General features: G+C 47.2%; 1 protein-coding gene and 1 long non-coding RNA gene across 3 annotated transcripts in view; one reads left to right on the top strand and one right to left on the bottom strand.

Annotated features, from left to right (window-relative positions):
- FBLN5 (fibulin 5) overlaps positions 1-13,161 on the bottom strand; it is a 79,855-nt gene extending 66,694 nt beyond the window's left edge. The window contains exons 1-4 of one of the 2 annotated variants that reach the window (XM_076003770.1): positions 12,706-13,161; positions 8,174-8,228; positions 5,292-5,343; positions 1,634-1,888 (exon numbers count right to left, since the gene is read on the bottom strand). In XM_076003770.1, coding sequence (XP_075859885.1) covers positions 1,634-1,888; positions 5,292-5,343; positions 8,174-8,228; positions 12,706-12,944 — 601 coding nt within the window. In that variant the 5' untranslated portion in view covers positions 12,945-13,161. Of the gene's footprint in view, positions 1-1,633; positions 1,889-5,291; positions 5,344-8,173; positions 8,229-12,148; positions 12,535-12,705 lie in introns of those variants that run through there. The other variant, XM_076003771.1, reaches the window with a different exon arrangement.
- A 297-nt stretch (positions 13,162-13,458) lies between these two features.
- On the top strand, positions 13,459-23,897 carry LOC142871368 (uncharacterized). The gene is made up of 3 exons (XR_012919615.1): positions 13,459-13,845; positions 17,752-17,927; positions 22,905-23,897. It is a non-coding gene; the product is annotated as an uncharacterized LOC142871368 (long non-coding RNA).

Below are 23,897 nucleotides of genomic sequence, written 5' to 3'. Positions count from 1 at the left end.
GTCTATTGTTCTGTTGCTTGTTATGAGGAAGTATGTTCCCATCTTCCCTACGAAAGCTGGAGGAGTGCATGGCTCTACTGGGGCCACCCTCCTTCCCTTCGCATCCTCATCTGTATCCAAGGTAAACATCAACCAGCTCCATTCTCTCTCTCTCTCTCTCTCTCTCTCTCTCTCTCTCTCTCTCTCTCACACACACACACACACACACACACACACACACACAGCCTTTGAGACCAGTAAGAATGCAGAAGCTTGAGTTCAGGTGTATCCAATTTTCCCTTTGACCTCTGAAGCACGCTTGTTTGCATGTTTTTTACATGTGTTCCAATGGAAACGCACACTCATTCCCATGAGCATATGGAAGACAGGCTGGGCACAGTGGCTCACTCGTGTAATCCTAGCACTCTGCGTGGCCGAGGTGGGAGGACTGCTTGAGCTCAGGAGTTCAAGACCAGCCGGAGCAAGAGTGAGACCCTGTCTCTACCAAAAATAGAAAAAAGCAGCCGGTCATCATGGCATGCACCTATAGTCCCAGCTACTTGGGAGGCTGAGGCAGGAGGATCGTTTGAGCCTAGGAGTTTGAGGTTGCTGTGAGCTGAGCTGACACCACGGCACTCTAGCCTGGGCAATAGAGTGAGACTCTGTCTCAAAAAAAACAAAAACATAGAAAGTAGTGTAATATAGCCAGCACAGCCTCTCTTAGGGTTGGTTACAACTCAACACTCTAGAGCCCTGAAATGGAACCAGCAAAAACTTCACCATGTAGACTAATGGTCTCCAAAACCTTTGGGGTATAGGAAGGAAATATTAGAACTTCAACTCATTTTTATTTTGATCACATCCTTTTAAATTTCCTGGTTCTTACATGACCTCTATGCTCCTCAAACCGTTAGTAAGACAGGGTATGCATGTAATTTATAAATATCCACATAATGGAGGTCCAGGCTCAGAAAGGTTTTGCAGATGGTGTGCACAATCAGAAAAGGGTAGAGCCTTCACTCTAGACCATCTGCCAACGCTGGAGACACGTACAAGGTTTTGGTGTGACCACAGTCAAAGGGACCAGGGAGGATCCGGGTACTGCTCCTCCAAGGCCACGCTGGCCGACAGAACCCAAAGCTCTCTAAGACACTGTCACACCCCTTGCCAGTCCCTTGGTGGCTCATGGTATCCCACGTCTGCTTCTTCCCAGAGTTCCACCCTTGCTGTGCGTGCCCATCAGACAGGCTCCTTTTGGCCAAAAGAACAGTAGTTCCCACCCAAGGAACCTACTTTCTTCCCAGAACAGTTGGCCTTGGCCCTCAAGCCTTCGTCTACTGCAGGAGCACGCGTGCCTTTCAAGGGTGAGGGGTGTTGAATACAGAGCTCGGGCCCCTTCTAGATTCTCTCTCTGGGATTTACTTACTAAGTCTGACCAGATGCGTTTGTTATTTAACTGAGGAAGTATGAACTTGTTTTCATATCTATAGATGAGAGAGAGAGAGAGACAGAGTGAGAGAGAGAATGTAGAAAGTGAGGCATTGTTTTGCTGGTGCACTGACTAGTAGCTAACAACCCATGTGGGGCGGACGTGCTGGACGCAGACAAGGCCCTCGCCAAGCCCGAGGGACGAGGGAAAGGCCGGGCCACTCACCCACACACTGGTTGCCTTCATCCATCTGGTATCCGAAGCGGCATATGAGAGGCCTGGAGATCGTGGGGTAGTTTGGAGCCGACAGCGGTGGAGCGGCTGCGGGGTATGGACCTGAGTAGGCGTTCGAATAAGGGTTCGAGTAGGGCCCTCGGTACACCGGGTTTGTTCGGGGGATGCATAAATACCCGCCATTCTGGTTCACACACATCATGTCTCCCCGGCAGGCCTCGGGGATGGTCCGGCACTCGTCGATATCTGCAAGGGCCAAGAAAGGACGAGCATTAGTGGCCCCTACACGCGTTGTGCACGGGGCATATTTAAGCGGAGCTTTGCACCAGGAGTGGCGCGAAGGACCCCGAACACACTCCACCAGCATCTGCTCTCCAACACCTAGACAGCGCCCGCTCGCCGCAGGCAGGCACTCCCACTGTTGGCAGAACCGAATGGAAGTGACCAGCGCCACCCAAACAGCAGTCTTTCAAATACCACCAGCACGAAATTGACCATGTCCACAAAACCCTTGCTGTGGTTTAAATGTCCCCTCCGAAACTCATATTGAAACTTACTCCCAATGGGGCAGGATTGAGAGGTAGAACCTTTAAGAGGTGATTACCTCATGAGGGCTCAGCCCTCATTAATGGATTAATCCATTTATGGATTAATGGGTTATCATAGGAATGAGGCTGATGGCTTTACAAGAATAGGAGGAGAGGCGGGGTGCGGTGGCTCACACCTGTAATCCTAGCACTCTGGGAGGCCGAGGCGGGTGGATCGTTTGAGCTCAGGAGTTCGAGACCAGCCTGAGCAAGAGTGAGACCCCATCTCTACCAAAAATAGTAAGAAGTTAATTAATTGGACAGCTAAAAGTATATAGAAAAAATTAGCTGGGCATGGTGGCGTGTACCTGTAGTCCCAGCTACTCAGGAGGCTGAGGCAGGAGGATTGCTTGAGCCCAGGAGTTTGAGGTTGCTGTGAGCTAGGCTGACGCCACAGCACTCTAGCTCGGACAACAGAGTAAGACTCTGTCTCAAAAAAAAAATAGGAGGAGAGACCTGAGCTAGCACGCTTGGCCCCTCACCACCTCAGGACTCTGCAGAGGCCCTGCCCAGCGAGAAGGCCCTCACCACATGCCGGCCCACGATCTGGGTCTCTTCAGCCTCCATAACTGTAAGAAATAAATTTCTTTTCCTTATAAATTACCCAGTTTCAGGTACTCTGTTATAAGCAACAGAAAATGAACTAATACAAACCCATACTATCATTTGCTTAATGCATTTCTTTAAATGAACCCACATTTGAAACCCAAGTAAGTGAATTTTTTTAATCTTACATGACTACAGCACATGAAAAACACTCTCGATTAGCATAAATAGAAACAATAAAAATAAATATATAACTGTTAGAATAAAGAGTGTTTATCTGTGGGTATACCATCTAAAAACATGTCACTCTGAGCTAGGATAGGCCTAAGAACTGTTCCCAGTTCTATTCCAAATAACAACAGCTGGGCAGGGTGGAAAGAGTCCCTTGCATCAAGACAGACAAGGTCTGGGCAAGAGCAAGTTACTTGTTAAGAAAGCAAGAGTCTTACTTTAAAGTCAGCTCACACTGTGCAGCCAGCAGGGCCCATTTCCAGCCTGGCTGGTGCTCAGCCTCTTAGGCCTGGAGGGGTGGGCGGGCTGTCTAGAAAGTGGGCCCTGCTAGGGTGGGCACGGGGGAGGCCTGAACTCTGGCCCGAGTGAGCAGCAGACCCGATTCCGTATCCTAGGGGCCCTCTCACCAGCCTTGGCGTCTGCTCTACGTGGGACTCAGGCTGGGGAAGAGATGCCTGCATCCCGACAGCCACCACCCCTCCTCACCTCATCTGACAATCTCCGGAAAGGGGAACGTTGAGGCTCAGAATGCAGCAGCTTGTGCTCTAGCTTGAAGCCTGAAATTGTCATTAAAACCGGTGGGCCAGAAAAGAAGGCTGCTGCCTCTCTCTCTCTGTCCCTTGGCACAACTTCAAATCAGAGCCTTCCTTTAAATCAAAGTGGAGTTAAATTTCCAGATTTCCCAGGGCAGGGCTTTATTTTTTGCCACTTGTCATTTTTCAAGCCATCTATCTCCCCTCTGATGCGTAGTTGATGTGAGCTCAGGGAGGACTAAAGACTTGGCCTAAATCAAATATAATTTAAAAGCTAGGCTGGGCACAGTGATTCATGCCTGTAATCCTGTCACTCTGCGAGGCCAAGGCGGAAGGATCGCTTGAGGTCAGGAGTTCAAGACCAGCCTGAGCAAAAGCAAGACCCCTGTCTCTACTTAAAAAAAAAGAAGAAATTAGCTGGGCAGCTAAAAATAGAAAAAAATCAGCCAAACACGGTGGCGCATGCCTGTAGTCCCAAGCTACTTGGGAGGCTGAGGCAGGAGGATCACTTAAGCCCAGGAGTTTGAGGTTGCTGTAAGCTAGGATGATGCCATGACACCCTAGCCTGGGTGACAGAGTGAGACTTTGTCCCCCCCCAAAAAAAAAAGAAAAAAGAAAGAAAGAAAACAAACTGGGGGCAAGTGATGATGTCTTATTCTTTTCATATGCCCTGTACTCCATCAAAGACACACTGTTCTATACCCTGAACATCCTGTGCACCCCAGTCTTTGCTCATGCTGTCCCTTCTACCCAGAATGCCATTTCTCAGGATTTTACTTATCCTTCAACACCCATTTCAAATGTGACCCCCAGCGACAATTTCTTTCCTGACCCTGGACATAAGACATCATTCTCTCCTCTTCTTTTGCAGGGCTTTTACCTCCACTTTGCAATTACTTCATTCCGCCACCCTGTCTCAAAGTTCACGTCTAAGTCCATCTTTCCCACTGTGTGGTGTGCTAAGAGAATGCGCCCCCTCAGTAAAAGTCCTCTTCCTAATCCCCATACCCGTAGATATGTTAGGGTACATGGCAAAGGGGAATTACAGGTAGCAGCTGGAATTGAGGTTGCTAATCAGCTGACCTCGAGATGGGGAGATTATCCAGGATTATCTGGGTAGTCCCAATGCAGTCACGTAAGTCTTTAAAAGTAAAGAAGAGGCTGAAGGATTGATCAGAGAGAGGCTACAGCAGAGAAAGAAGAGATCTGAAGCGTGAAAGGCACTTGACTGGCTGTGCTGGCTTTGAGGATGGAGGGAGGGGCCGTCGCCAAGGAATAAGGGCACGACTAGAATCGGGGAATGGGGCTGGGCTGGCAGCCAGCAAGGAAATGGGAACCTCAGTCCGACGACCACAAGAAACTGAGCTCTGCCAAGAACCCCCATGAGCAAGGAAATGGAGCCTCCCCGAGCGCCTCCAGAAAGGAACACTGCCCTGATGACACCTCGATTTTCCTCTGGGAGAGACCCACGCTGGACTTCCGACCTACAGAACTGGGAGATAACTTGTGTCGTTTAAGCCACAACAGAGACCGATTCTTTGACTCCCCGCAGAGCCTAGCCCAGGGCCGGGCACAGAGAAGCGACGGATCAAAGGGCATCGTTGGGTCCAATCATTTCACATCACCGCGTCACGTCCTCCCACGGGCAAGGCTAACAAAGATTTGACGACCCTGGACGACAGCCAGGGAGGAAGCGGCCCTGCAACGGGGCCGAATGCCCCCACCCCACGAAGGACGTTTGGTGGCTCATACCTAGACACTGTCCGGACTGGCGATCCAGGTCGAAGCCATTAGTGCACTGCGCCTGCAGGGAAGGGGAGAGAAGAAACAGGCACGGTCATTTCACCTCTTTTCTACCATAAAAGTATATAGCTGCGTCGCAGAAAGTTGGGGGAATGGAATAAAGAAAAAAGGCATCCATAACACCAATACTTGCATTATAACCCTTATTTATTGTTTTTTTTTTAATTTTTTCTTATAATTGTTTACACTCAGCATCTCTTTTTAAACTCCCTGCATCATTGCTTCATTTGTAGCAGATGGTTATCAGGCTTAATGCTTCAGTTATGAAAGGCAATAATAATCATCATCATCACATCTAAGGCGCCCAGTGCAGCCTGCCCTGTGTTTATCTCCTTTCTGGGAGTGGATGCTGCTTTCAAGGGCAGTGACGCTTTCTTTGGGTGCTGTGTAACCTCTCCTTTAAAGCAACCAGTATGGATTCCCTGTCCCCATGAAATCTTCTACCTGATTCTGAAGTTTGCACATTAAATAAAAGCTACACAGCAGATGCAGTCAGTTTTCTAAGAAAAACAGAACTGGGGAAACTCCTCCATTTCGACCGTAGCAAGACAATTACACGAAGATGCCTCCAGAAAGACACAGATCTCAACAATCCCAGAGGTCTGTAGGTTTTATGGACAACCTGAGCTACAACTTTACGCGCTTTGAAAAAATGTCTTGGGGGTAGACAATCGGTGGGCTCTTGGAGAAGACCCTGCAGCCTGACATCATATAGGATTACGCCCAGGAGGTGTGTTTTTGGCTGTGGGAGCTCCCATCTCTGGCCTTCCCTAAGGCTTCAGTGGTTGGGCTTCCCTGAGCTGTGGGTTGATTTGTGGAGATGATGCATTTGGCCTGCACTCCCAGGCGAGGGCCTCAGGGCAAAGAAAATGGAGCAGAGGAGCCAGGAGGCTTGCCAGAAAGTTCCATAGACCAGGAGACCTGAGTTCCAGCCTAGGCTCTCCAACTAAGTGTTGGCGTGGGTTCAACTCTGCTGGACTGCCTGGCTTCAAATTCTCACTGTAGCCCCTGCTTGCTGCACGACTTTTCCATGCCTCAGTTTCCCCATCTGTGAAATGGGGGTGATAGTATGTACTTAGTTCTAAGTGATTGTAAGGATTACATGTGTTAATACCTTGTTTTCGCGAAAATAAGACCTACCCATAAAATAAGCCCTAGCAGGATTTCTAAGCATTTACGCAATATAAGCCCTACCCTGAAAATAAGACCCAGTGACGGGCGTGGCTACGCAGGGTATCTGCACAACCCATGCATTTCGTCACTGAGCGGTAAAGAACACAAGCAGCCCTTCTCATCTGCCCCATGAGAGCTCTATTGCTCAACACGAGAGATTGGGGCCAATGGTTCTAAAGGAAATAGAGTAGCAAGAAATTCAGGATGGAATTCGGGGTTTGGAGAGTTATGATGATGTTCCAGAAGAAGATGACTTAACTATATTTGAATAAATGTAGATTGTTGTACCGTACTTTAAAAAAAAAATAACACATCCCATGAAAATAAACCCTAGCGTGTCTTCTTGAGGAAAAATAAATATAAGACCCTGTCTTATTTTCAGAGAAACACGGTATATGTCAAGTTCCTAAAGTGCAGTAAACAGATCTTGTAATTAACCACTGGCCCTCCCTGGGTCCACATGTCCCTGTCTGCACACCTCGAGGCTGGGTCGGAAGACTCCAAGGTCCCTCCGAGGTCTAAAATGCTTTATTACCCTTCCCAAGATCCCTCTTATCCCCAGAGGCCTGACTATGTTTCAAAATTCTTAAAATGAAGGGAGAAGACACTCCCCTGTCCACAGCCCTCAGCCCTGCTCAGAGGTGGGGCTTCTCTCACTTCTTCCCTGAGCCGGAGACACAAACAGGCCACTGGGAGCTCTCAGGAGGCATCTGCTCACGTTGCTCAAGGGCTGGCACACACGGGTCCACGCCTCCTGTCGCCGTACATGGTGCAGGCGCTGCAGGCTTCCCCCGGACCCTGCCCTGAGCCTAACCTCACCCGGCCCTTCAAGGAGGGGTCTCGGCCCAGGTCTGCAGCTCAATTACTCAACGCGGCATGTCGGGACTTCCTCGCCCGCCCCCTCCAGTAGGGGGTGTGCACAGGGAGACACACACAGGCCCCTGGGGGCCACACGCGGGCATCCTGGGGGAACTATCGTCCAGGAACACTGCCCCACATTTTACTTCTTAACACTGATGATAAATCAAGGCCTTCTGTGGGCCCAGGCACGATGGCTCACGCCTGTAATCCTAGCACTCTGGGAGGCCGAGGCGGGTGGATTGCTTGATGTCAGGAGTTCGAAACCAGCCTGAGCAAGAGCGAGACCCCGTCTCTACCATAAATAGAAAGAAATTAATTGGCCAACTAATATATATAGAAAAAAATTAGCCGGGCATGGTGACGCATGCCTGTAGTCCCAGCTACTCGGGAGGCTGAGGCAGGAAAATTGCTTGAGCCCAGGAGTTTGAGGTTGCTGTGAGCTAGGCTGACGCCACGGCACTCACTCTAGCCTGGGCAACAAAGCGAGACTCTGTCTCAAAATAAAAAGGCCCTCTGTGGGACATAAATGCAGTATGATCTGCTCAGAAGAGTGTTGGACGGGGCATTGGAACACCTAGATCTGCCAGGTTCTGCCCCTAGTAAATGATGTCACTTGGGGCTGAGTCTCAACTTCTCCCAGCCTCGGATGTAGCCTCAGGTGCAATGAAGGGCTCAGATTAGGTGAACTGTTCAGCCCCTCCCACCTCCACAAGCCTAGGACTCTAAAATGCATGGCTGGACTGCCTCACTCTGGTTTTTAATACACTTCTAGATAATCGAAAAAATCAAAATCTTACCTGTGCATTCCCAGGACTCGGAAGACAGAGAGCCAGGATGGTAACGGTGAGTATCCTGCAGGGGTGAGAAGGTGGATATAAATGCCCAAGATGTGTTCAGGTCTGGGTAGAAGAGGCCAAGGGATTCCAGACACCCCAACCATCACGAACATAACCATGCCTCTTCTGCTTGCTCCATAAAGTGGGATAACGTGTTAGATAACACGTTTTAATAAAGGGGTTTGCTGCTGCTTCAAAAAAAAAAAAAAAAAAAGGTCTAAAACCCACCACCATGGTATTAACCAGTTAAGATCTTTCCCCCTGACACGAGATTTGCCTGAGTTTTAAGCGTCTTTTTTCTCAAATGATTACAGAGTGAATAAGCCAACAGGCCCTCAAATGACAAAAGGAAAAGAAAGTGGGACCATGAGGCACTTTGAGTAAAATGGAGAAAAAAAGGTGTAACGGAAGTCACTTAGCCCACCAGAAAACCTCCGGTCAGCGGATGGGCTGGGGAACTGCCACCAGCAGGCAGGAGGAGAGGACCCAGGGACCTGCTCAACCCAGAGCAAAGGAAAGAGCAGGAAAGCTTAGGAGGAGGAGCCAAGAAACCAGGGGCCAAGCCAGCTCTGCCGCTCAAAAGCCACTAATCCCCTCTGAGCCTGCACTTCGGCCCCTCATCACTCACAGGTTTTACCCAGTAAAATCACGGTCACCAGTACACTTTAAAAACACAAACTCGTACTGGCCGGGCACAGTGGCTCACGCCTGTAATCGTACCACTCTGGGAGGCTGGGGCAGGCGGATTGCTCAAGGTCAGGAGTTCAAAACCAGCCCGAGCAAGAGCGAGACCCCGCCTCTACTATAAATAGAAAGAAATTAATTGGCCAACTAATGTATATAGAAAAAATTAGCTGGGCATGGTGGCGCATGCCTGTAGTCCCAGCTACTTGGGAGGCTGAGGCAGCAGGATTGCTTGAGCTCAGGAGCTTGAGGTTGCTGCGAGCTAGGCTGACACCACAGCACTCACTCTAGCCTGGGCAACAAAGCGAGACTCTGTCTCAAAAAAATAAAAAAAATAAATAAATAAAAACACAAACTCGGCTGGGCCAGGTGGCTCATGCCTTCAACCCTAGCACTTTGGGAGGCCGAGGTGGGAGGATCACTTGAGGCCAGGAGTTCTCAATGAGCCTGGGCAACATAGCAAAACCCCACGTCTCTACGAAAAAATAGAAAAATTAGCCAATTGTGGTGGTGGCGCATGCCTGCAGTCCCAGCTACTCAGGAGGCTGAGGCAGGAGGATCCCTCCAGCCCAGGAGTTCAAGATTATATAGTAAGCTATAATGATGTCACTGCACTCCAGCCTGGGGGAAAGAGTGAGACCCAGTCTCAAAAAAAAAAAAAAAAATACAAACTCTATGCTACTTCACACCCATTAGGATGGTTATTTAAAAAAAAAAAAAAAAAAAAAAAAGCAGAAACTAATGAGTTCTGGGGAGAATGTGGAGAAATTAGGACCCTTGTGCACTGCTGGCGGGAATATAAAAATGGTGTCGCCTTTATAGAAAATAGGAATGACAGCTCGCCAAAACATTGAACATAGAATTACCTCATGATCCAACAAGTCTACTTCTACGCCCCAAAGAATTGAAAACAAGGACTTGAAGAGATATTTATACACCCATGTTTAGAGGAGCATTGTTTATAACAGCCTAAAGGTGGTCACAATCCAAACGTCCATCAATGGATGGGTGGATAAACAAAATATGGTGTAAACATACAAGGGAATATTATTCAATCTTAAAAAGGAAGAAATATTGGCACATGCTACAGTGTGGATGACCTTGAGGACATTATGCTAAGTGAAATAAGCCACTCACAAAGAAAGACAAATACTATATAAATACTAAATGAGGGCCGGGCATGGTGGCTCACGCCTGTAATCCTAGCACTCTGGGAGGCTGAGGTGGGCGGATTGCTCGAAGTCAGGAGTTCAAAACCAGCCTGAGCAAGAGTGAGACCCCGTCTCTACCACAAATAGAAAGAAATTAATTGGCCAACTAATATATATAGAAAAAATTAGCCGGGCATGGTGGCGCATGCCTGTAGTCCCAGCTACTCAGGGGGCTGAGGCAGAAGGATCACTTGAGCCCAGGAGATTGAGGTTGCTGTGAGCTAGGCTGACGCCACGGCACTCACTCTAGCCTGGGCAACAAAGCGAGACTCTGTCTCAAAAAAAAAAAAAAAAAATACTATATGAGTCCACTTATATGAGGTCCCTAGAGTTGTCAAAATTATAGAGACAGAAAATAGAATGGTGGTTGCCAGGGGGCTGGGGGAGGGCGAAATGGGGAATTGTTGCTTAATGGCTACAGAGACTCAGCTGTGGGAGATGACAAGTGATCTGGAGATTGGTTACACAGCAATGTCAATGTACTGAACATACTAAACTGGACATTCAAACATGGTTAAGGTGGAAAAATGCAAAATCTACGGAATGCAGTATAGTATGAAATGCAGAGCTTTATTTAGTGCTATGATTCAGTTCTGCAGCGATTTAACCAAGCAACTACCGCTTGCAGGTGTGGACACCAGGCGGAAGAGATGCAAGACTATGAAACAGTCACTACCCAGAGAGCTGGTTGGAGAGCTGCATGAATCGGTAACGTCTGTAGACTTTGGCAAGGGCACTGATATCCCCATTGAGTGCTGTAGCAGGAAGGCTGGGAGTAGGAACAGGAAGGGAAGACTTCCTGGAGGAGGTGATTTTAAAGGACCTGTGGATCAAGGGACCTGGCTGGATTCAGTGGCCTGTTGCTGCCAACATGCACTGCCACATTATAATCCCTCCCTTTACAGAGTGTTCGATAGATTACCAAGTTCACTGACATCCAGGACACATGGCTCATCCGATTCAGCAACCCAGGGTATTAGAGGGCCTGGAGTTAAGGTGGCACTCAGCGAGGTTAGAGCCCTAACCTGGTGCTAGGAGATGCAAACCCATTTCCTTCTCGTCCCCAATCCAAAGAATAAAGACCCCGAGCGTCCACAAGTTTTCATTTCATCTAAGCGCCCATGCGAGCCAGGTTCTAGAACGCTGGAGACAGCTCTGACCTCATAAAGTGCAGAGCCAAATCCCAGGGCTTTTTGATATTTGCAAAGGCCAGATTTATATCTGGAAGGAATGAAAGAACAATAACAAATTTATTTTCCAGTCTGTATATTATGAATTTCAATGTTTTCCTGTTTCTTCGCATGAAGTTTCCTTTCAGTTGGTTATAAAACCCTGTCTCGTTTATGTTGGAGACAGAACAGGCTGACTGCAAAGCAGTGGACTTCAAGAGCTAGTGGAAAAGGCGTGCTAACCCCGTTTCTCCCTCTGCACCCCGCTCTCCCATTCCCTCTGGCTGGCGGCAGCTGGGGGACAGGTCTTGCCTCAACCCCAGCCTCCTAGAAGAGTTGGGTCCCGGGGTGCCAAACAGGTTCCAGGCTAATAGAGCGGGTTTTCCTAAAATGAAATAATACCCAAGCACCGTTGCTCTCACAGCATCACAAATAGCTGCACTCTGTCACGAAAAAAAAACCCTAAAAAACTCCAAAAATGAACTGATTGTAGGAATATTGGGGGAGGAGGGTTGGTGCTGCTGGGAACTTTCTAAAGCAGGTGGGTTCACCCACTTGGTGCACCAGCCTAAGATGCAATGAAAGCGGAAGAGACGAACCAATATCAGGACCGTCTGACAGAGAAGTGCCGGTCCCCAATCCAGGATGACATTGTTACAGCTTAGTTTTCAGCATACACACACACACACACACACACACACACACACACACACACACACACACACACAGTTAATTTGTTTAAAGCAGCGATGCTTTCAAGAGTTGGCTGAATAAAACCTATACAGATGTCATCTATGTAAAGTTCTTCAAGGTTTAAGGATCACTCGACTGGAATTGCAATTTCCTTAAAGGACAGCAAAACATTTGCTTACATGTATCTGCGTGTGCAGTCCCCTCTTCTCATTGGCTTGAAACTTCTGGGTCCCATGCCCTCTGTGAGTCCCGCACAGACATAGAGCAAGTCCAGCCCTGCGACGTTCAGCGCGCCCGTTTGCTTGTCCAACAGCCCCACGCAGCAGAGTAGCTGCTAGGAATTGCTAGTCAACTAGTGATTGTTCTCCCACATTTAAAAAACTACATTAAAAAAAACTTTTTTTTTATAGAAGGCACACGAAGTTTCTGCTCTTCCAGAAAGAAAAAGAGAGAGAGAGAGAGAGAGAGAGAAATAGAGAGGAAAGCAGCGCCGAGGTTTTTGCAGCCCTCTCGGATGCTGACTTCCGAAACTGCTAGCAAATCCCCACTCCCAAAAGGCGGCTGGCGATGGAAATCGCAGAGGCGCAGCTTTTTGCAATTAGCGATGTCATTGCATCACTAGCTAATGCCTTTTCCAACATCCTGGCCCAGCCTGAACCCCAGCCACAGCCGTTTCCCACCCGCCGTCCGCGCGGTTTGCAGGCCGGGAGGGCGAGCCGCCCGCGCCCGCGCCCACCTCTTGAGTCCGGGCATGTCCGAGGCGCGCGGGGCAGCGGCGGCGGCGGGACCAGCAGCGGGCGGGACCGGGCGGGGGCGAGCGCGCCGGCCTCCTGGCGCCCCGGGCCGCGGGACTCCGTTCCAGACGCGCCGGCGAGTCGCGGAGAGGACGCGGGCAGCGCCTGGGTCCTCCGAGCCGCTGCAGAGCCCACGGGGCGAGCACCTGGTTCTGCTTAGCCCTCTCCAGTAATTCAGCATTAAACCAATTGGGGCAGGAATGTTAAAAATGAACACTTCATTTTCTAAGTATGTTAAACAATGCAAATGGGGCCTCGGTCTGGACACAGCTGGTTCAGATTACAGCGCTCACCAACTGGCGGGACGCCTCACAACAATCTCGGGGCGCCTGCCAGGCCCGGCGCTCGCGCTGGGGGGGCCTGCCCGGCGCGCTCGGCTGCGGGGCGGGCGGGGGGCGGCGCGCGGGGACCCCGGCGGCCACCCGGGAGGGCGGGGCCGGCCGCGTGGCCGCGGGGGAGGGGCGCCCCTGGCGCGGGCGTGGCGCGGGAGGAGGGGGGACTCGAACTCGCGACTCGCGGCGCGGCTGCGGGGACCGGGGGTCGGTGGGGACTCGGGCAAGCGATCTGGGGGGACGCCCGCTCTTCCCGAAGCCCGGGTGGGGACGAGGAGGAGGGTGGGACCCCGCGATGCTCACTGGAGCCCTGAGCTTGTGCAATGCAGACCTCGGTGAGGACACGCTGCTGTCCCCGCCCTCGTCCCCGGACGGGCTCGAAAGTGACTTTAGCAAGTGAAAAGGTGGCTTGAAAAGACAAAGGGACGACGGTTTGGGAAAGCAGAGCGGCGGAGAAAACGCTGGGGCGCGACGCCGAGCCCCGCACGCTCACTACGCCCGGGATCCCACACTGTTTGGCTTGGCCGCGCGCCACGCGCCCCCTCCCACCTGCTTCCCGCCGTCGGGAACGCGCGGATCCCCGTCCTGCCCCTCACCACCGCGCCATGCGGTAGGAAGTGTCATCTCCATTTTACTGGAGGGGGAGATAAGAGAGGTTAGGTGACTTCCCCGTGGTCACACAGCTATTCACTGATACACGCTGAGCCTCTGCAGCCTACATTTCCAGACTTTCCAAAGGGCGTTTTTGGGGTAAGTGGAATCCTACTTTGAAAATTCCTTACTCTAAACGAGAACAGCAGAATGTCAACAGTTGTTGAAGCCGAGTATCCGTTATACTATTTTATTTACTCTGTATGTGTTGGCAATTTCCCATAAAACATATTTTTAAAACATCTTGTCTTTACAAGGTTGTTCATCCTCCCACTGTTTGTAACAGCAGAAGATTATAAATACCCTTATGGTCCATCAGTAGGGCACCAATAGGGTTAAACAAAGGAAGAGACTTGCAAAGACGGACTATTATGCAACCAATTAAACAAATCTATGCACATAAGGGTCCATACTGGCCAGCTCCATTTATATAAAATTCAAAGTTAGGTAGTGCCTGGGAGGGCACACAGGGGCCTTCTTGGTGCTGGTACTTTTCTAATTCTTGATCGGGGGTGCTGGTTACATAGGGGTGTGTACACTTAACATTTGTAAAGTCTTATGTTACACTTTATTAAAAAAAACAAAAACAAAAAAAAGGGCTGGGCAAGGTGGGTCAAGCCTGTAATCCCAGCACTTTGAGAGATCAAGGCAGGAGGATCGCTTGAGGCCAGGAGTTCAAGACTGGTCCCAGCAATATGGCAAGACCCTGTCTCTACAAAAAAAAAAAGACCGAAGTAGCTCCTTATGTGCTGATATTGAAGGATGGCCAACATATTTTGTAGGTACAAACAGTAGAATATTGGTAACTTCACATAGAGCAATCTAATATGTTACTAAGTACAAGAAGTAGAACTGTGGGTACAGCATGCCACCATTTGTAAAAAAAAATAGGTAACACAAGGTCTTGCTTGCACGTGTACAGAAAAGACATCTCCTGAAGGATGTGTGAGCAATTGTTAGCTTTGTTCACCTTAGTTCAGGCTGCTATAACAGAATACCATAGACTGGGTGGCTTAAACAATAAACATTTAACTCTCACAGTTCTGGAGGCTGGAAGTCCAAGATCAGGGTGCCAGCATGTTTGGGTCCTTCTGGCCAAGGCCCTCCCCAGGTTGCAGATGGCCTTCTTCTCGTTGTAGGCCTACATCATGGAAAGAGGGAAACTGAGTCCCTTTCATAAGTGCACTGACTCCATTCCTCAGGGCTGCACCCTCATGACCTAGGCTTCACCTCCTAAAACCAACACATTGGGGGTTAGGATTTCACCATACGTGTTTTGAGGGGACACAAACATTCACTGTGTGACAGTCTCCTAGGTGGGAAATTAGGGAGGTAGCTGGAGTACAGCTATGAGCGGAAAATTTGATCTTTCTTGCTTGCCTTTTGGTATAATTTGAATTTTGCACCATGTACATGTATTACCTGTTCAATATATGAGGTTAATTTGATTTAATATATATTAATATTATATTATGTCAAGCTGGTTGCCAGGGTAGGGAGAGTGTTAAACTGCTTAGTCCACTCAACCTTTCTGCAGGACAGGGAGAGAGAAACTCATTATGCCTGTTTTCTATATGAGCAAATTGAGAACCTTTGAAACAAAACTGTCCAGAGACTCATCTGGGACCAGAGATTGTCTCCATCTTAATGTTGTAGGGTTAGAAGGAGGGAGAAAATGAAGATTGCCAGAAAGGACTCAGACCTGAGTCTTGGTTTTGCCACTTACCAGTGGGTGACTTTGGGCAAGTCACTTAACCTCTTGACGGCTCAGTTTTCTCACCTGCAAAATGGAGTCGGTCACGCCTACCTCTCAGGGTGCTTGTGGGAATGAAATAAAAGTTAGGTATCTTCATGACTGTCACTGTGTCCAAATTCCCATTCCCCCCACAATCCCCTCCAAAATATCTTTAATAGATAGTAAATTATCCACTTCTATGGTCGAGGAAACCACAACCTCACAAAAGAGCCTGTCTCAGAGTGTTAGAAGATTTTGTCTTCAGTTCAACCCAAATCTGCTTTGTCTGTGGATCCTCATTCTCCCCTCTGCAACTTTGGACTCCTCTCTCTTCTAGATATCAAGCTTCCTCATTCCCCTCGTTCTTCACAAAGACTTTGGGAGAGACGGTCAGATGTTCTGCTAACATCAAAACACATGTTATCCATAGTATTTCCTTGTCTAGCAAGTTTATTTTCAGAAAGAAAATGAAGTTAGTTTGGCATGAACTGCCGCATGACCCTTGCTGGCTTCTTTTTCTAAGTTTTTTTTTTTTTTTTTTCATTTGCAAAATAGGGATCCCAACGTCTACCCCACCTCATCAGAATTAAATACAATCAAAACAATAAACCAACTTTACAAAATGTAGATTGTGGCATAAATGTAAGAGGTTGTCATGGGCTGAATGAGACCTTCCTGGTTCCAGGGAAGCTCACTTTCCTCACTGTGCCCTGGGTTGGAAGACAAATGAGCAATTATTTTAAAAAGGCAATATGTCAAATTGAGGGAAACTCCACAAAATTATACATTTAATGATATATTTGGATTAATAAGGTTGTTTATGTTCTTTCCACTCTCCAAAAATAATTTACACCATAATGCCTTTCTACAGGCAAATGCAAAACAGGAAAAGGGGATGTTATTGAGTGTCTATGATCATGTTAGACTCTACACCTACCCTCCCCTTGGTCCCCCCACAATCACCCTGCGAAATAGGAACCCTCCATTTTGCAAAGCAACAGGCCCAGAGAGATTAGGGCCATTCAGGTAATAAACAGTCCAAACTCCAGCCCAAACCAGGCCTGTTTGATTCTAGAACACTCATTCCTTCCAGCGTACCCAGCCTGCTTTCTCTGACTCACTGCTTCCACGGCCAGTTCCCTCCCTCAGCCTTAGCTCTCCAGGAATACTCCAGAACTCCCTGGGCCCTTCCATCATTTCTCTCTCTCTCTCTCTGTCTCTCTCTCTCTCTGTCTCTCTCTCTCTCTCTCCCCTCCACACACACACACCCCGGGCCCTTCCATCATTGCCTCCTCTCTCTCTCTCTCTCTCTCTCCCATTTTTGAGCACTAGTAAAGCCTTTTGCTTTTTATATTATCCAAACCTGACCCAAAACAATCAGAAAATTTCTATTTTGAAAAAAGCACCCAGACCACCACACCACCTCAAATCCTCAAACAAAAACCATCACTGAGGTGGAATCTTTTTGACCTTTTGACTACTAGTCCACAGAGAGTGAACTCTGTGTACTATAAAACAACAGCCAACACCTGAGTTCAGCGTTGGGCAAGGGCTCCACTCCAAAAAGATCTTCCCAACCTGGGGCCAGGTGGGGGGTTTCTGTTGTTCCGGACGACCCCGTAGGCTTCCTCGCTCCTCCTCCATCAGACTTCCCAATGAGTGCATGTCTCTAAAGCACTGCATGTTGATGACTTGTCTCCTCTCTTGCATCCGTGACTTTAGCTTTTTGCTCTGTGACTCTCAGTACATTTTATCCAGCCCTTTTCTTTCTCTTCCTCCCTAACCAAAGAATCCTCTAAAGATAGATCCAACCTGTCCACTCTTTCTCACTTCCCTCCAGTCCTGGGAATAGTCAACGGTCCCGTAGCTTCACCTGGCCCCATGATGCCCATGACTCTTGACTAAATCCCTCTTCCCATCCCTAATTTCTCCCTCACTCTGTAGACCGGAAGGTTCAACTGCTTCTGGGAAATTCCCCCAAATCTACACACTCTCCTGACTTATCAGGCATGAAGTCAGGGCAATCACTTCACTTTCTGTGGACTATTATAAAGAAAAGTTCAAAAAGATTCCACCCCAGTGATAGTTTTCGTTTGAGGATTTTGGGTGGTGGTGGTTTGGGTGCTTTTATCAAAATAGAAACAGCTCAGTGGTTACGTTGGATGATAAAGGATATATGCTCTCACGTTGCAGTTTGTAGGCTGGTTGTCTAGGGACAGTATGGCAGCTCTGTCCCATGAAGTCATCCAGGGCGTTGTCCACCTCTACAGGGTCCAGGATGGCTCACCACGACCACACCCACACTCAAGAAACAGGACGGAAGAAGTTGACAGCTGCACTTAGCTGCGAGGGAGGCTGGGAGATGTAGTCCGTGTTCCGAGGAATCACGTACCTACTTATCTCAAAATCTGGAATTCTCTCACTGGGAAAGCAGAGAATGGACATGGTAGGACAAGCAGCAATCTCAGCCAGAAACTCTAGGGAGCATCAACTGTCTCCCTACCTCCTCTGCCCATCTTTCTCTCTAGAGTGAAGATAAACCACTGCCATTTATGTTGCAAATATTTCCCTCTGGGGAGGAAAGGATAAAGTAGGGATGGTTAATGGGTGCAAAAGTATAGTTCAATGGAATGACAAGGTCCAGTATTTGATAGCGCAACAGGGTGACTACAGTCAACAATAAGTTATCGTATATTTTAAAATAACTAAAAGAGTGGAGTTGGAATGTTCCTAACCAAAGAAATGATAAATGCTTGAGGTAATGAACACCCCAATTAGCAATTGCATTATTACACATTTGTACGCCTGTATCAAAACATCACCTGTACCCCATAAATATATACAACTGTAATGTACCCATAATAATTAAAACTTAAAAAAAATAATTTAATAAAAATAAAAAATCTTTTCCTGGCCCCTCTCTTCTTTTTTAAACCACAATTTGTCAGTAGTGCAAATAGGTGTGCACAGGTCAAAACCAGCGGGGCACACAAGGAGGTGCCCCCACCAGTCCTGGGAATGTTAAAAAAAAGATGCTGGCCAGGCACGGTGGTTGATGCCTATAATCCTAGCACTCTGGGGTGCCCAGGGAGGAGGATTGCTTGAGCTCAGGAGTTTGAGACCAGCCTGAGCAGGAGTGAGACCCTGTCTTTACTCCAAATAGAAAAAAATTAGCCAGCGTTGTGGCACACGCCATGTAGTCTCAGCTACTGGGGAGGCTGAGACAGGAGGATCTCTTGAGCCCAGGAGTTTGAGGTTGCTGTGAGCTAGGCTGACGCCACTGCACGGTAGCCCCAGCGACAGAGTGAGACTGTGTCTCAAAAAAGATGCTGCCTAGAGGGGGAGACTGGGTCCTGACCCTTATGAGTCATTTACCGTAACCCCCTAACTTTGCAAACATGAAAACTAAGGCCCAGAGGAACAACTGCTTGAGCTCATATAATTAGAGGCAGAACTGGGATTAGCACCCAGGTTTCCTAACTTTTGCTCCAGGATTTCTTCCCCCCGTTCCTTGTGGTTTTAACTGTACTCTAATGCAACCGACTTGTTTGAGAATGTCATGCCTTTCTGCACATACCTGGAATTTCCAGGAAATTCAGCAAATAATGAAAACATGAGGGCTTTTCTTATGGACTGTTTTAACTGACTGTGGTTTTAACATGTAATCATGTGCAAAATATGGGATCTGCACTATAAATAAAGGCTTTCGGCAAGCAGATTCTTTGCCATGGAGCCCCAGAGTTGCACTCAAGGAATAGCTAATGGTATTCTTCAATTTGCCATTTCTGTTTCACTCTTGTCTATCTTCTGACACTTAATTTGGATTGAGGTTTGAGGCAAACCTAATATATTTAATATAACTGTAAAATGGTGTGATGCTCAAATTACCTCATTTCCTATTTACAACCCACATCAGATAGACCCTATTAGTGGATCCCAGATTCTTGAATTTGCCAGGCTAGTAAAATCGAGTACCTCAAAAAAAATAGGGGAGAGAACAATATTATGCTGCCAACTTTTAATTTTGCCAAATAAAAACAAAAATATGCACAACCATCATATGTCACCATATTTTACAAGAGAAAGAACTTTTCATACCAAATGTCAGAGATACTGGGTCTCTCTCGTAGCTTGAATGTTGGAGCTCATGAAACATCATTGTACTTGTTTTTCTCATTTTTGGTGGGCTGGTGAAATCCACCCAGACAGGCACACCTTGCCCATAGGAAGCGAGTTGCATGGCAGTTAGACTTAAACGGTCAACTATGTTCTAGAACCTATCAGCTCTTCTCTAGTTACAGACTCCTTCCTGCTACCACCCTGCAGCTACTTCAAGCCATTTTGGTTGTAGCCCTTTCCTTGCTGGTTCTGTGTTTACAGTTAGAACACAAGTGCAAAAAGAGCTTACCGTGGTTCTGAATGTGTCAGAGTGCCACAGAATCATCTGAGATGCTTGTTAAAATTCATACAGGCCCTACTCCCTGAGATTTTGATCCAGTGATTATGGAGGATGGGGTGGGGGCTAAGGAATCTGCATTTTAACAAACACCCCAGGTGATTCTGATGAGAAATTATTACTTTCTCAGCGGCTCGGATTGATTTTTGAAAGCAGCTATTAAGTTCTTCCAGTGTAAGTCTTCTCTCCTAAGTATTCTTGCCTAAAAGTATTGAACCTGAATCTAATCAGACATCTAGCCCACCGATGTCTGACTGAACTTTCTGCTGTGGAGGAAATGTTCTGTATCTGCACTGCCCAACACGAGGCCACTGAGCACTTGAAATGTGGCCAGTGAGAATTTTTCTCTTTTATTTAAATTTAACTAACTTAAGTGTACATTGAAATAGTCACACGTGGCTGGCAGTTCTCATACTGCCCAGCATGGCTCTAGATCTGATGTGACTACCCATTTGCAAGAAATATAGAGAATAGAGGAAAACATTAAAAGATCCACAAGGAAGCATTGATAGCAAAAAAGAATGGTGTAAAGAAATACAAAGAGAGGGAGGGGGGAAAGCCAGTATCAATCAGGATCTGTCCAGGGAACAGCAGCCTGTACCAGGTAGTTTGACAGAGGAATTTAATACAGGGAACTAGTTACAAAAGTGTTGAAAAAGCAAAAGAGCGAGATGGAATGTTGGGGTGGCCCAGAGATATGTGACATCAGGAAGCCACTACCTCCTGTAGGGTTAGAGGTACCAAAGGAGAAGGTGAGATAATGTTACCAGAGCCCAGGATCACAGTGGAGACTGCCAGGGAGAGTTGGCCCACTGAAGTGATGGGGTCACTGCCAGAGGCAGAGTGCTGGGAGAAATGCCCTGGCTTTTCACCTCCTCCCATCTTTCAAGTGTCCCACATGTACTTCCCATTGGCTAAACTCAACTGGAAGGCAAGGTTGGCAAGGGAGCCTGAGAAGAATAGTTTGCAGGATACCAATAGAGCAAGGAAGGGACAGGACAATGAATGGTTCAGATTGGATCTGACAGCAGAGACAAATGACTGGCACAGAGACATAACAAGCAAATGCAACGTTTGGATTGTGTTTGGATCCTGACTTGAATTGACCAAGTGTGTAAAAAGACACACCTTTGATACAGTGAGAGAATCTGGATATGGACTGGGTGTTAGATAATAACAAAGAATTATTGTTGCCAGGTGTGGTGGCTCGAACCAGTAATCCCAGCTGCGAGGGAAGCTGAGGAGGGAGGATCGCTTGAGCCCAGGAGTTCCAGGCTGCATTGAGCTATGATCGTGCCACTGCAGGCCAGCCTGGGCAATATAGCGAGACACCATCTCAAAAAAATAAAATAAAAATATATTTTGAAAAATAATTATTGTTAGTTTTGTAAGGTCTGCTAATTTCTTATGTATCTATCAGTTATTATAGAAAGTCATGCTAAAAACATCATGGTGGATAAATGAAGTAAGACTGAGAAAACTGTGATAATTGTCAAAGCTGGATTATGGGTTCATGGAAATTCATTAACTCTTCTTTCTAGTTTTCTGTTTGTGAAGAATTATATAACTAAATTTAAAAATGAGTTTTAGTAGGTATTTTTCACTTTAACATGTGTGATGAAAGTTTGACTTTTCCTCTTTTTTTCCCCTCTCCCTTAACCCATTCTCCTTTTCTTCAGGAAATCTGTGACCCAGATCTGCCAGTAATATTCATGGGCATTTGGTGAGTTTGTGTTGGCATGTTAATCTATGGATTGGATCTCTCATCACCGCTGGGATTGCTCTAAGGCACATTTTATTCCAAAAAGCCCAGTGTAAAGCTATACTGGAAGTTGGCTTAGGATGAGAAATTATGACAGCAGGACGATGACAATTTCATTTCACATTAGACTTTTTTAAATCTACAATGAGACAATCTTGAAATACAGGCTTTGCTGGAAGAAAGATTTTCTAAGGTCATAAGTAGATAAATTTTATGGTACCAGAACAGCTTTTCGGTAACCAAGAAAATACATTTGAGGCAGAAGTCAGGAGGTAGAGAGGATCACAGGATACAATTGCAGTAAGGAACTACCTGGGTTCACCCAGGTGAGGGTTGAGATTAGGCCGATGTAGGAGCCCCAGGTAGGCTGAGGGGGCATCAGAGAACACCAGGCCCCACATCCCTGCAGCTTCGTTATTTTATTCTACTTTTGTGTCTATGTTCAAAGTTTCCTTTAATAAAAAGGTTTTGGTTATTTAGAAAATATGGTACGTTAAGATTTGATAAAGTCGGGTAATAAGTATGCAAGTGTTTAGTATCTTATTCTGTAATCTTTGAACATACTTTCCTTTAATTCTTTGCATTTACAATTGCCACTTTGAAGTTTTTGTGGGTTAAATCCAAACTCTAGGCCCACACAGTTTCTTTGGACGGTTTTGTTCTTGAGTATGGGTCTGTCTTCTTTGCATTGCTCTCAACTTCTGGTTGAAAACTGGATGATTAGATTATATTGTAGCAATTATTGATTCTGATTTTCTTTCAGCATGATTGGATTTTTTTTTTTTTTTGAGACAGAGTCTCACTTTGTTGCCCAGGCTAGAGTGAGTGCTGTGGCGTCAGCCTAGCTCACAGCAACCTCAATCTCCTGGACTCAAGCAATCCTCCTGCCTCAGCCTCTCGAGTAGCTGGGACTACAGACATGCGCCACCATGCCCGGCTAATTTTTTCTATATATATTAGTTGGCCAATTCGTGTCTTTCTATTTATAGTAGAGACGGGGTCTCGCTCTTGCTCAGGCTGATTTCGAACTCCTGACCTCGAGCAATCCGCCCACCTCTGCCTCCCAGAGTGCTAGGATTACAGGCGTGAGCCACCGCCCCCGGCCTAGCTTGATTGGATTTAAATTTCAGAATCTTTCTCCCCCACAGGAGAGTGTGGCTGCTGATGTGTCTGCTTAGTTTGACATTTTTGTTTTTATTTTTCAGTCCAGCTTCCCAGAGGTCGCTCCTGGTGCTCAGCAGAGGCCATGCTGGGTAAAGACCTCCAGCCCCCAGCCTTCCATCCACGCCCATGGCTCCGAGGGATCTGTGCACCGGTTGAGTGGTTTCCCATCGGCCAGGGCCCTTCCATGACTCAGTTTCGGGATCTCCACATTAAATTTCTGCTGCTCCGCCACTTGCCCATCTGGAATTGTAACCTCCGGCCAGCAGAACTGAGTTTTCTCCATTTGTGTCCTTCCAAGTTCCCACTTCTAATTGACATCATGGGTTTTGTACCCGCCCTCACCCTCCACCACCGAGTCCACCCCCTCTGGCGACAAAGCTGCTGGTTTTCATAACCAGCTCAGGGCTAGAAAAGCAGGGAGGGGCGGGGGGTGAGGGAAGCCCCAGGTAGGAAGGCCACAGACTCCAGTGGTTCTAACCTGAAGCTGAGAAGCTTTTAAAAAATAAACAATTCTCAGTTTGTCAGCCTTTGGTCAATTTCCAGAGCCCCAACATGGTTGTTTTTGACAACTTTAGTGTTATATCTGTTTTTTGCAGGAAGGATTGGCTGACCTCTTTACACGACCATAGCCAGATGTCCCTCCTAATATCCAATTGTTTCCTTTTAAATGTTTTAAATATTTGACACACACACATGCACATACACAAAGGATGACACTAGGGGTAAAATTTCTTTTCAGCAAGTAATACGGATCACTAGGGAAAAAAAGTGAAAAGACTTAGAAAAAGGAAAGCCTTAACTTCTCCAGTAGCAATTCTATGAAGAATTGATTTTTACCGTCATCATGTTTTTCAACACAGGAGCTACAAGTTGCCAACCACAATCCTGAAGAAAGCAGCATAGATTGGATGCATGTATCTAAGACTGTCCTAATAGTAAATTTGTGTATAGCATGGAAATGTTTTAGGGAGAAAAACTTTAAAATGACTCAAACAGTTTTCAAAGACTAAACATTCCATATGAATTTTCAAAAA

This window comes from Microcebus murinus, chromosome 6 (genome assembly GCF_040939455.1).
Source record: "Microcebus murinus isolate Inina chromosome 6, M.murinus_Inina_mat1.0, whole genome shotgun sequence".
In the NCBI taxonomy this organism is placed as follows: Eukaryota; Metazoa; Chordata; class Mammalia; order Primates; family Cheirogaleidae; genus Microcebus; species Microcebus murinus.
Note: the sequence above shows the minus strand (reverse complement) of the source record. Positions and strands in the feature narration are given on the sequence as shown.